The sequence below is a fragment of the Sturnus vulgaris genome, chromosome 2 (genome assembly GCF_052056855.1).
Source record: "Sturnus vulgaris isolate bStuVul1 chromosome 2, bStuVul1.hap1, whole genome shotgun sequence".
Lineage (NCBI taxonomy): Eukaryota > Metazoa > Chordata > Aves > Passeriformes > Sturnidae > Sturnus > Sturnus vulgaris.
The window spans coordinates 100,421,866-100,433,687 of NC_142244.1; the positions used below are offsets into that span (position 1 = coordinate 100,421,866).

General features: G+C 43.4%; 1 protein-coding gene across 1 annotated transcript in view; it reads right to left on the reverse strand.

Moving 5' to 3' along the window:
• The window catches only part of ARHGAP6 (Rho GTPase activating protein 6), a 312,268-nt gene extending 300,856 nt beyond the window's left edge, over positions 1 to 11,412 (reverse strand). The window contains exon 1 of the mRNA XM_014882414.2: positions 10,909 to 11,412. Within this exon, the coding sequence (XP_014737900.2) occupies positions 10,909 to 11,412 (504 nt within the window). The remainder of the gene's footprint in view (positions 1 to 10,908) is intronic.
• Between the last annotated feature and the right edge of the window lie 410 nt (positions 11,413 to 11,822).

Below are 11,822 nucleotides of genomic sequence, written 5' to 3' on the forward strand. Positions count from 1 at the left end.
CTTCAGAAAATCTCATTGCAGAGATAGATGATGATGAGAACTACTCAAGGCACCAAGCCCTGTGGCAGCCAGTACAGACCACACTGGGTCCAACACCAGCCTTTCATCTGACCAAGCCACACTGAGGGCCAGGTGGTGTGGCAAGCAAAGCCACCATGTGCCGAGCCACAGATGCCACAACCTGAGCACCCTGAGCTCAGCACTCCCAGCAGTAAACCAGGACATCACACCATGAGCAAGACAGGACAAGGACACCCAAGCAGAAGTCAAAGCTCTCCTCTGCCCAGCACTGGTGGCACTTTAGTGGCAATCATGCTTTCCAGCCTTGCTGATGTTCACTCAGCTACTCATTTACCACACTGTGTTGTCTTCTGCCCTTCCTCATCTTCTTCTATTTGAACCACACAGCTGGAATCACTTTTTCCTTTTAATATGTTCTCCTGGTCCATGAAGGGAAAAAGTATTTACCATGACTGCAAACAGTTATGAGTCCAAGTAATCAAGGCTTTGTTTTACTGTGGGCAAGACCCTTCTGTCAGCCCATTTTCATACTCGTTATTGGAGGCTGCACCTGCTTGACAAAACCTCTGCCAGCTAAACGAAGACTTGCCAAAATAATTTATCAAGAGCAAGGAAAAGACACACAGGTCTGATATTGATCAGCATGCTTCAGAAGCTCAAAAAACCCACTGCTGCATTGTAAACAGCAGCAAATTATGACCTGTGCTCCTTTTAAATAGCAGAATGGAAGCATTTATTTCAGCAAGCCAATTTGGTACCAGCTTTTTCCAGGCTGTGTGGCCCCATCTGCCTATTCCAGTTTAGTTTAGCTTTGACTGATCCCAGTTACATAACTGTACCCTTAAGCTCATAAATCGTAAGGTCAATATCAGGTTAAACTCTTGCTGTGTAAGACAATATAGGCAAATCCTGAACAGTACTACTGCCACACCTATTTTTCTGTGTATCTGATGAAATTCCCAGCTCAAAGCACGGCAGATTTCCTTTCCTTCTTGCATACCTCTTCAAATTTTTTCCTTCTTCCATTTCTCTCACAGATTACTTTTACTTTTAAAATACAAGATGACAAAAATGAAAGTTAGAAAAGCTAAATTGACAGCAATGTTTCTGTACCATCATTTTATTAAAGGCATTGAACTGCGGTGTTTTAGGCAGCACATCATACAGCCTGTAATGAGCACACTGAACTACCATGAAATGTTAGGAAAAGTTAACAGTGTTTTGCCAAATGTTCAATATTTTTAAGCGTGAACAACCCATAAAAACAGACAAAGCTCAATGTCAGATCAGTCTGTCCTAACAACATGCTGTCCTAAAGGTGTAAGCCCATCTTAGCCCTGGACCCCTGGTGCTGGAAGAAGCAGGCTGGCTTGCTTAAAGGAGGTGACAGGAAACCAAACTGGCAAGTAGTTACTGAAAGCTCCCTGCCAAATCCCTGCTGAAGTTCTTCTAGGGCACTGTCTAGCTGCCTCTGCAAAACACTTGAATTTCAGAAGGGTTTGGTTGTGGTTCATTTTGAATTGTACTGACATCTTTAAAGAACTACCCTGGCTTTCTTTGCATTTCTGAGACATCAGGAGCAGAGTAAGAGTAGGATATGCTTAATTTCTACAACTCAGCAACTTTTGTCCCATCAAAGGTGTGTTGTAGGACAAGGGAGAACAGCAGTTTTCATTCTACTTTGGAAAGAAATGATACTCTGAGTCACAGAATCACAGAAAATATTAGGTCAGAAGGGATCTCTGCAGGTCATCTAGTCCAATCTTCTACTCAAAGTTGGGTCCCATCTCCAAAATTTTATTGAATCCTTTGGGCCTTGACCTGTCAAGGGCTTAAAATTTCCAAGAACAGAGATTCCAAAGCCTCTCTGGTGAATCCATTTCAATAGTTAACCACTCCTGCTGTGAATACTTTTACTTAGATCTACTCAAAATTCCTCTTGCTGCAACTAGTGACTGTCATTGTGCAACTCTGACAATATCCAGCTGCATCTTCTCCTTAGTCCCCACGTAGGTAATAAAAGTGGATTTTCATTCCCCCTTGATTTTTCTCCAGGCTGAAACAAATCTCATCCTTTTCTTGTGCATTAAACACTCTCATCCCTTAACTGTCCTGATGGCCCTGCACTCCATTTGCTCCAGCTTTTCAACATCTCCCTTGTACAGGAGAGTCCAGATGGGGCCTCACAAGGGTGAAGTCACTTCTCTTGATCTGCCTGTTTTCTGCTCATGCAGCCCAGTATGCAGGTATCCTGCAGCCCCCATTGCACACCTTCCACAGCTCATTAAATGAATTAGATTAACTTGTTTTCCCCTGGTCCACCTGAGGTGGTGTAATTTACCTGCATTTGGGCTAAAAAACAGGCAGAAGGGAGGCTCTGTTACACAATTTACTCCAAGAAAGAAAAGTATATTTATCTCTTTCATTCACTCTGTCTCTGTTCAGGAGAGGTTTATGAACAGAAAGGTTCCATCTAAGCCTTGGCAGGATGAGGAAATCGTATGTGCTCATACCTCAAGCAGAGAAAAGCACTGAGAAACATCTTGGACACTGTGCCAGAGACTTAAAATATGCAAATTTTCCAATGTAACTCTTACTATTCTGCTAAAAAGTTCCTTTAAACACACTCCGTATATGTTGGCTGCCAATTACACTGCATTCCTTTAGTGAATACAGAATTAAGGCACTTTATCTCTGAAATAAGTAAAACTTCTAATTGTGTCTGTTTAAGTAATTTGGCTGCCTCATTCTCTTGGCTTGCTGTGGTTTGGTACCCACTCCCTGGCAGAGCCCACTCTGTGCAGCATTTCTGTGTCTGCTGCCCCCTTTTAAAGACCTACGAGACGTGTCCCTGTGGTGTGCTGGAACAAGAGCTGTCACTGGATGCAGACACAAATACATGCTTGAGAAACAGTAGTGAAGCAATGAGCAAGAGGCACACCATATTTTGTCAGTAGGAATGCTATGAAACAGCCACAAGAAAATTCAACCATATTTTTCTAATTTATGATAGAGTAGATAGGGTCTTATTTTGGAGCATGAAAATGTAATCTATCCCAGTCTCTCTTTCCCCACCACCCCTTTCAAATAGTAGTCTGCACTGTCATCAAATTAAATTAAAAGTTAAGTCTAGCTGATTTCCAGCCAGGACATTATGAGGATTTAACCTTCCTATATACACATACACTTACAAAAGGAATTGTGGTGATGAGATTGAGAGCAAAATATTACCCAGAATCCTTTTAAGATTGAAGACAGGGGAAAGAGAAAAAGGATTGATTATGGTTTAAAAAAGATAAATATGAGATACAAACAATCAAAATAACGACATTTGAGAAGTGATAGCAGATGTGTCAATCGATATTCTTTAGCTTCAAATTCTCCCATTTCACATAATTGTTAGCTGGCCCCAGAGCCTCACAGCACTGTATAAAGAAACAATTGCACATCTTCTAAAAACAGAAGATGGTGAGATCTCTTAAACAGCTTGCCCAAATACCCTATTGTGCCAAAGTTTTTATGGGTTTATTCAAAAAATTAAAAGGAATACCTCCTATGGGAAGGAAAAGACATAATAGAACCGAAAACATTTCCTGTAGGAGGAGTAATTTTAATTTTTTATGGAGAGAGGCAAATGAAAACTGAACAGAGCACAGCCAAATGGTTTCTCACCACATTAGTCTCAGTAGGGTGCTGCTCAACTGAAATTACCCTTCAGAGAAAAAATGAAAAAGTTAGTGCTCAGAAACCATCTTGCCATATTACAACAGTGGCAGAAAACAAAGGGATAAAGTAAATGAAACCTGAAAATAGAAATGGAAAATTTGTATTAGTCTTCCTCTTGCAAAATCAGTTATAGACACTCAGTGGAGGTACAGTACCATCACTGAAAATCAAGTCCAGGCTAACTCCAAGGCAATGCAAAAATAATCTTAATTGCACTAATAAACCTAAAACTAAATCTTTCCTTTGTTACTAAGATCTGTAATATACTTTGTACTTTGCTGAAAACCAGTTTGTCCAATTATGAGAAAAATACTCATTAACATTTGACTTGGCCAATGCCAAATAGTAGGCAACAGCTACAGTAAAGCAGCTTTTTTTTTTCAGTATGAATTTCAGGTGATAAAAGCAACAAGACACAGTATCTTCCTTTTTAATGTTTGGCATGGAGGATAAAGGAAGACACGCATAACAAGGAGTATTAGAAGTGGATAAAAGACAAGCCCAGCTGAGAAAGGTCCAAGTGCATAGAACAGGAACTCAGAACTTAACAGCTGAGAAAGAGAAAAACAAGTGCCCAGCAGCCATGAGAAGAGTTTCTGCATTGGACTGGCTGCTCATGTGCATCCTCATTAAGTGCACTGCTCAAAAGTTTTTTTCTGACCTAACACACTCAGGGTAAATACTGTGAGTCAGATGGTCTTCCCTTTGAGAGGATACAGAAGAGATGAAGTAGAAAGGGCCAGAAAAGACAGTTTTGGTTTCCTAACTGGGGATGCTGACTCAAGCTGCTCCCATGGCCAGGACTACTGCAAGGATGATGACCCAGGGATGACAGCTTTAGAGTGTGAAACTGATGCTTGGTTTTGTGAGCCAGAGACACGGTACCTAACCTCCCTGGGTCCAACAACACAAACACGTGGTACCCAACATCTGATTCCAGTACAACAATGTGGCAAGCATCAGGCACTGGAAGCTCATCAAATCCTTCAAAAACACTCTCAACTCTCCCAAGGATTTAATAATTCTTAACTGACAACTGGAGTGGAAAACACATGTAACTTGAAATAGCCAGTCTATACATATCTAGGAAAAACTAAAACTCTACCAGAAAGCCTCCACGTACATTTCCACTGACATGTATTATTGTTACAGGGTAAGAATAGATAAAAATAATAATAATTATTTTGAACAAGCACAGCTTAAAAATTTGTACACAATAATTGATACAAAAGTTTTTAATTGAGATGAAGAAAGTAAATTCCTAGGATTGAATGGTAGCTAAAGGTTTTGCTTCCTTCCTGAAACTCTGGCTTGATTAGTAGTCACCAGCCAAAAGGAAGGCACACATTTGAGTACTCTAGGTCTGAAAGCTCAGTACTTTCCAAAATTGGCCAATGAGTTGTAATGTCAAATGAAGTCTGAACCTTGCCCTAAATCTCCTTATTGCTCTCCTTCCAATTTCCACAAGTTGAATGGAATTTTGGCCCCTTCTCCCACAATCCAGACACCTGGTGCAGTTAGCAATCAGTGGAACCCAGGATGTACAAAAGTTACGTTTTAAAATGTTAGCTTAATTCCAGTAAGGCTTATGCTCTCATATACTGTGCCACATAGAGAATCAAATATGAGCAGCACTATATCATGTTTAAGGAGATTATGACAGCATTGCCACTATAACTTTGATTTTTAGTACCTTTTCTATATTAATATTTCAGCTTTACGACTATGACAATGATGCGCTGAAGTTACTACTATGCCATCATGACTGCTCAGCCCTACTTGCTCAGAGCTCCCTGCTGGTTTCAATTATGATATTTACATCTGGATGGAAAAAAAAATCTCCCAAACAGGCTTAAGACCTGTACAGCCTTAATACTTGTACAGCCAGAACACTACAGAAGAGACTTCTGAAATATTCTTCACCTGCAAGCTGTCACAGCTGCAATTCCTGTCATTCAATAGAATCTGCAAAACTAAATGTGCTTCAGCTCCACCAAGAACTCAAGACAGCAGTCTGGGTTGTTAATATTTTAGAGGTTACTCAAAATTACTTTTCAGTCTCATTTCTATTATTTTCACAAGTTCCTTTCCCATTACTTAAGCAATGCACACTTGAAAAATTCTGTCTGTCCTGGCCATCAACCCCCATATTTTTAACCAATGTCTTCAGACATAATTTAGTTGAGAATGGGAAGAGTCCATTTGCCAAAATCGGAAATATTAAATATATTTAGTTACTTTTAATTGCATTCCTGTCATGAGAGACCCACAACATTCCTGCCCACCAAATTTTGTAATTATAGAACTCTTACAGCATTGAATGGAATGGACTCAGGCTGAGACTAATCTGTGTGTCCAGTGGTTTGGAATGTCTTAGGGAAGAAAATAAAGCAGAACAGTTCACTGGTAAATACCAGCACATACAATTTTTACTTTAAAAAAATCTCCCAAAGTACAGTTCTCACACATCTCATTAAAAAGCTCCCTCAACAGAAAAAATGCAAGTTATCCATTTAAACATCCAGTTTGCTTCCAGAACAGTTAATCAGAGCTCTGCAAGGGAGTATGTTCCTACATGTCTTCTATTCATACAGCAAAATCTCTGGGTTAGGTATCAAGGGTAACAGACACTGTGCTCACAATGATGTCCACCTGAACCTCCACTCACACAGCATGAGGCTGCCTCCTCTTATCCTGTCACTGGCTGCCTAAGAGAAGAGAGGACCTCCACTTGCTGCAAGGAAAGAGAGAACCTACACTGCCTTCCCAATTAACTTAAAGTCTTAAAGTATCAAGCCAGGGAATTTACCAAGCTGACGTCCCAAGGCACCTGTCAGCTGAAAACTGTGCTGTGAACATTCTCTACTTCTTTTGGCCATGCTATAAAATAATTCAGTTCAACTAATGTTGTTCTGGTCAGATTGGCTTCTCCAACATCCTTGCAGCTCATCACAGCTTGGCCAGCCAGCAGCACAGGAGACACCTGGACAACTCCTGGCCTCTCCTCCAAAACCTGGTGAGGAACCAGGGCAACCTTCCCTCCCATGCCATGGAAAACTCCTCTTGTAGTGCTCAACAGAAAGCTGGGCATGCAAGTGGATCACAGGGTAAGTCAGGAGGAGGAGGAGGTGAGGAAGGGCTGAGCCATCCACCTGCAGCAACTCAACTTCATTGAGAAGCAAACTGCAAATTAAGGATGCTGCCCTCTGCCTCCCAGGGAACAAGCATGCAGGTGGGAAGGCTGCAGATGTTATGCTACCATTACTTTAAAATCAGCTCTCCCCCCCAAAAAAACCATATTAGTTGGAGATGGTAATATCTAATTAGCCAGTAACACACAGACTATGACAGCGAAACAATCAGACCATTTAAGTTTAACTGTGTAGATTTGTGTAGTTGTGTGTAGATTTGGTTTCTCATAACAAATAGATTACTCTGATACATTCCCGTGATTGCCATATTTTTTATCCACTTGCTGTGGCTTTCCATTACTATCTTTAAGACAGAAAAATAGGCAGACGAGTTAACATAACTTGAGACTTCACACAGATCTATTAATCCTGAGCTATTCTGGACCCAGCAAATGTATTTCAGTCAGTCAGTCAGTGTAAACACTTGCATCCCTAACTTGTACATGTGTACTCACATATGTTAGCATAGATGTATAACCAATTTTGGCAGAATCAAGGTATTAAGGTATTTCTAGATATTTCTACCATCTTGTCCATGATATTTAGCTTACTTAGAAACTCACTTGAGCATCTGAAACACTTAATGAAAGCATAATAGACTTAATTTTCAAGTGAAAGTGAATTTTCTTTAAGGGAAATGGCATAAAAGTACAGTTAAGATCAGATGGGAATTGAGGATGAATGTTTTTTCTCCATTATTAAAAATACCCACCTTGGCTTTTTCCTGCTGAAACCACTGGAAACATTGCTGATTTCCAGACCCAGGAACAGGGGTGTTTTTTTTTTATTTAAGCAGCTTATATACATAAGCAGAAAACAGAAAGGTGAAAGAATGTTTGTCACAGAAGTAAAGTTCTGCCAAAAGTCATCTTTATAGCAGTAAAAATGTTCTTGTGAAGAAAACAACACGTCAATAAAGAACAGCCAGATCACTGGGCTAGATCACTGAGAGATACATCTGTCAGATGATGCTTCACATTCAAAAATCTGTGGACCTAAGAATATAGGGCTAACACATTTAGGTGTGACCTGCTGCTGAAACTGGAAATCCCCTGTGCATTCAGGCATTCAATTAACAATTATTTATGAAAGGTGGCATTAACTTAGCAGCAACCTTTCTCTCCCTAGGCCAGTAGACAGTCTTGTCATATAAAATGCAGAACTCAAGGAATTCCAATGAAAAAAAGGTAAAATAATCAATCCATTTTATTCTCCTGGCCTCGTAACAAAGCTAGTATGGACACTGTGGGCTCATATACAAAAATGCCAAATCAGTGGGGCATGCCTGCTTTAAAACCTGACTGGAGTGCCCCTCCAGCTGTCCATCTGTACCAGGTGTCCCAGGGCAGGATTCATCCAGCATAGGCTGCAAACCACACCTTCAACATGTCCCTGTGGATGTCACCACACTGATCCAGCTTGGGACAGGCACAGGAGGACCTGCCCAGGAGTTACAATTTTGAGGGGGTTCTGAAGATGAAACTTCCATGGTATTTTTACTCTCTTTACTCCTTTAAAGATTAAGGTGATTAAGGTTAAGGTAGATTAAGGTAGCAGGGGAGAACCTATCTCCCAGTGCATAACCCTGTTGCTTCCACAGTGGCTCTAGAGCAATATTTCCTAAAAAGGGCAATTATACTGAAGGTGTTAGAATGAAAGTATAGAAAACTGATTTTGCAATGAACATTTATTTTATTCCCAGCTAACAGGATGGGAATTTTTAAATACTACAACCGAAACTTTCAATGTTCATTTTCATTAGGCGGTCATCTGTTCAGTCATCTTTACAGCTAAGTAAAATCATTATCGTAATATATTTTATTTTCCTAAATTGAATAGAAATGGAACTACAGATTTCCTACTGAGAATACAATCATTTGAATAATGGGACCTTATAAAGTTATATAAAAAGTTACTTCCTTTCCACCCAATCAAATGTGGGTTTTTTCACCTCCTCAAGCACACTTGCTTTGCTGCAGCCAGGATGAAGCTGCAAAGACAAAAAAAACCCCTTCACTTCCTAAAAAATGAACCTTTTCAAATAAACACTAAATAGGAAGAAAAAAAATAAGTCTTTTATTAATAATGCTGTTTTACAATGAGACCAGACTGAATGGGCATTAGGCTGCATCCCTAAAATAAAAGGGGAATAAGATCAAAATTATGTATCTGCAGTTTCTTCTAAAGTATAGATTAATATAATTTGTACATGTCTTTGCTGAACAACGAAGTTCATATTTGTTTAACAGCTTGAAAATAGCAACTCTGAAACTAGCGAGTATCAGGCTAAATGACACTGACATAAAATGCTATCAATTCACAATGACAACACTGACCCACCGCAGGCACATCCTGCTCCTGGCATCACAGCCTCACCACCGTGACTGCGGGGACAATGACATCCCTCCCAAAAAAAAAAAAAAAAAAAGGTTGGCTATTTAAAAATGCTAGACATACACCAAATTAAGAACCCAAGACTTTTCAATAGGAAGTCTGAAGATGTGCTGTGCTGTGTGTTTTGATAACACACAGACCTAAAAAAAACGTCCCAAGTGTCCACCGCCTTTGGATAGACTCAGTGAAAAAAGGAAGTCTTGCTTAAGATTTACATATCAGAAACCATGCTGTGAGTCTTGGACTCAGGAAACTCTGCACAGGAAACTTTATGTATCTTATGTTTTTTGATAGACCTTATAAAATCATAAGTGGATAAGCAGCAAACTTATCCTTAATTAGTAGGATCACCTATTATCTCACTGTCCACTGATACTACAAATCCCACAAAGTTCTTTGACATCATGAATTTTTACTATCTTAAAATTCAACATCAAGATGAAATATTGCTAAGAGTAACTTCAGATTACAAGACTTTGTAATAATTAATTGCTAAAATTCTTCGCCACCTCTTTCAACATTAGCCAGCATCAAGCCTGAAGTTGCCACCTACATGTTGACACTCCATCCCAATTGACAGACATTAACAACTTTTATACTCCAAACAAAAAGGGAGATATGGGATTCAGGGTAAGATGCAGCCTTTGCCCATGAAAACTACATTTTGTAATCTTGTGTTATCATGGTGCCTGGTTTGGCTTTGGATCTGATCTTACTGTGTAAGGTAGACATTTTACAAGGACACCTACATCTCACTGCAACAATGGGACTGTTTTATTGATGCATCTAATTATCACCAACTATTTATAATAGGTTCATCTGAAATGGAAATGGAAATGCTGCTTTCTGATCCAAATTCTCCAGAAGGCATTACTAATCAGTTAAGCCTGAAACCTCATCACTATGAACTGGACGGAGAATTTCTTTAAACAAGAAAAATTCGTTCTTCTTCTGCTACAAAAGGTTCAGCATAACCAACTCGATGAGCAATCACTACCAGGAAACAATGCCACATTTTTTGAAAACATTCATCCACATGGTATGGTATCTGGAGCCCAACATCGACGACATCCAAGTTAAATGAATAAATATTTGCATTGCAAAGTTGGATTTGTCTTGGAATACAATTACTCCTCATGTGGTTCTGACACATGTGCGTTGTCAAATAAATCACAGCTCACTGGGTGTGCACATTAAAAATAATTTGAGTGTCTTGTTAGAAGCCATCACATACTTCAGTTTAAGAGGTGTGAAACTGGGAGGGGAAAGTTTTACAGGCCTGGGACAACTACACAAGGAACCCGTCGAGGGAACCTCAAATATCCGGCCCTCCAGGGCCGCAGAAGCCAGCACCCGCACCAACACCCGGCACCAACACCCGGCACCAACAACCGGCACCAACACCCGCGGCGGCCCCGACGGCCCCGCCGCACGGGGCGGGCACGCACGAGTCCCGCCGAGCCGCGCACCCAGCACCGGGCGGGCGCTGCCGGAGCCCCGGGACAGCCCCGCCGGCACGGAACGGGGGCGAGGGCGGCGCTGAGGGTGCCCGTCCCCCGGGGGCGGGCGTGCCTACCTCGGATTTCCACACGACGTAGGCGGCGGGGCGAGGCTCGGGCGACGAGGGCTGCCCCTTTCTCTGCTGCAGCCAGCGCCGGGGCGAGGAGAAGATGCTGTTGGCGGGGCTGGCGGTGCCGCTCAGCGCCAGGGCCGAGGGGGTGCGCGCCAGGAAGGGCAGCTCGCAGCCGGGGCTCCGCTTCCCGCGGAGGCTCTCGTCGTCAAAGAGAGCGCTGCCCGGCGGCGACCGCTCCAGTGGGGTGCTGGGGGTGGAGAAGGAGGCGCCGTGGGGCGGCGGGGCGCCCCGAGGACCGCGGCGCTCCCCCGGGGGGCTGCCGCCGGCCCGCGCCCGCGGCGCCCGCCCCGCGCCCTCGCCGTCCTCCCGGCCGCCGCCGATGATGGCGGGGTCGAGGCTGCGCGTCTGGCGGAGCCTCCGCTTGGAGAGGCTCTTGGCGGCGGCGGGGGCGGCGGCGGCCGGGGAGGAGCAGGAGAAGACGCTGCTCAGCAGGCTCTGCGCCGACATCGCGGCGGGCGCTGCCCCGGGCACGCCGGGGCGGCCGGGGGTCCTGCCTGGGCTTTCGCTGCCTCTGCCTGCAGCCCCCGCCACGGCGGCGCGGAGCGGCTCTCGGGGCGTCCCCCGCGGCCGAGCTCAGCCCCCGGCAGCGCGGCCCGACGGCGGCACCGCGGGGCTCATGGCGGCGTCCGGCGCTGGGGCTGCTCCGGGGCTGCCGCCGGCGCGGTCACTTTGCTGGGAGGGAGAGGGAGGGAAAAAAAAAAAAAAAAAGTTACGAGAGAAAAGGGGAGGGAAAACAGCAGCAGCGGAGCTTTTATCTGGGCTCGCTGCAGGCTGCCAGAGTCACTCCCCCCTCGGCTGCGATGCGCAGCGAGTGGCGGGCCGCCCCGCACACACACACGCCGTCGGGTCCAGCGGTG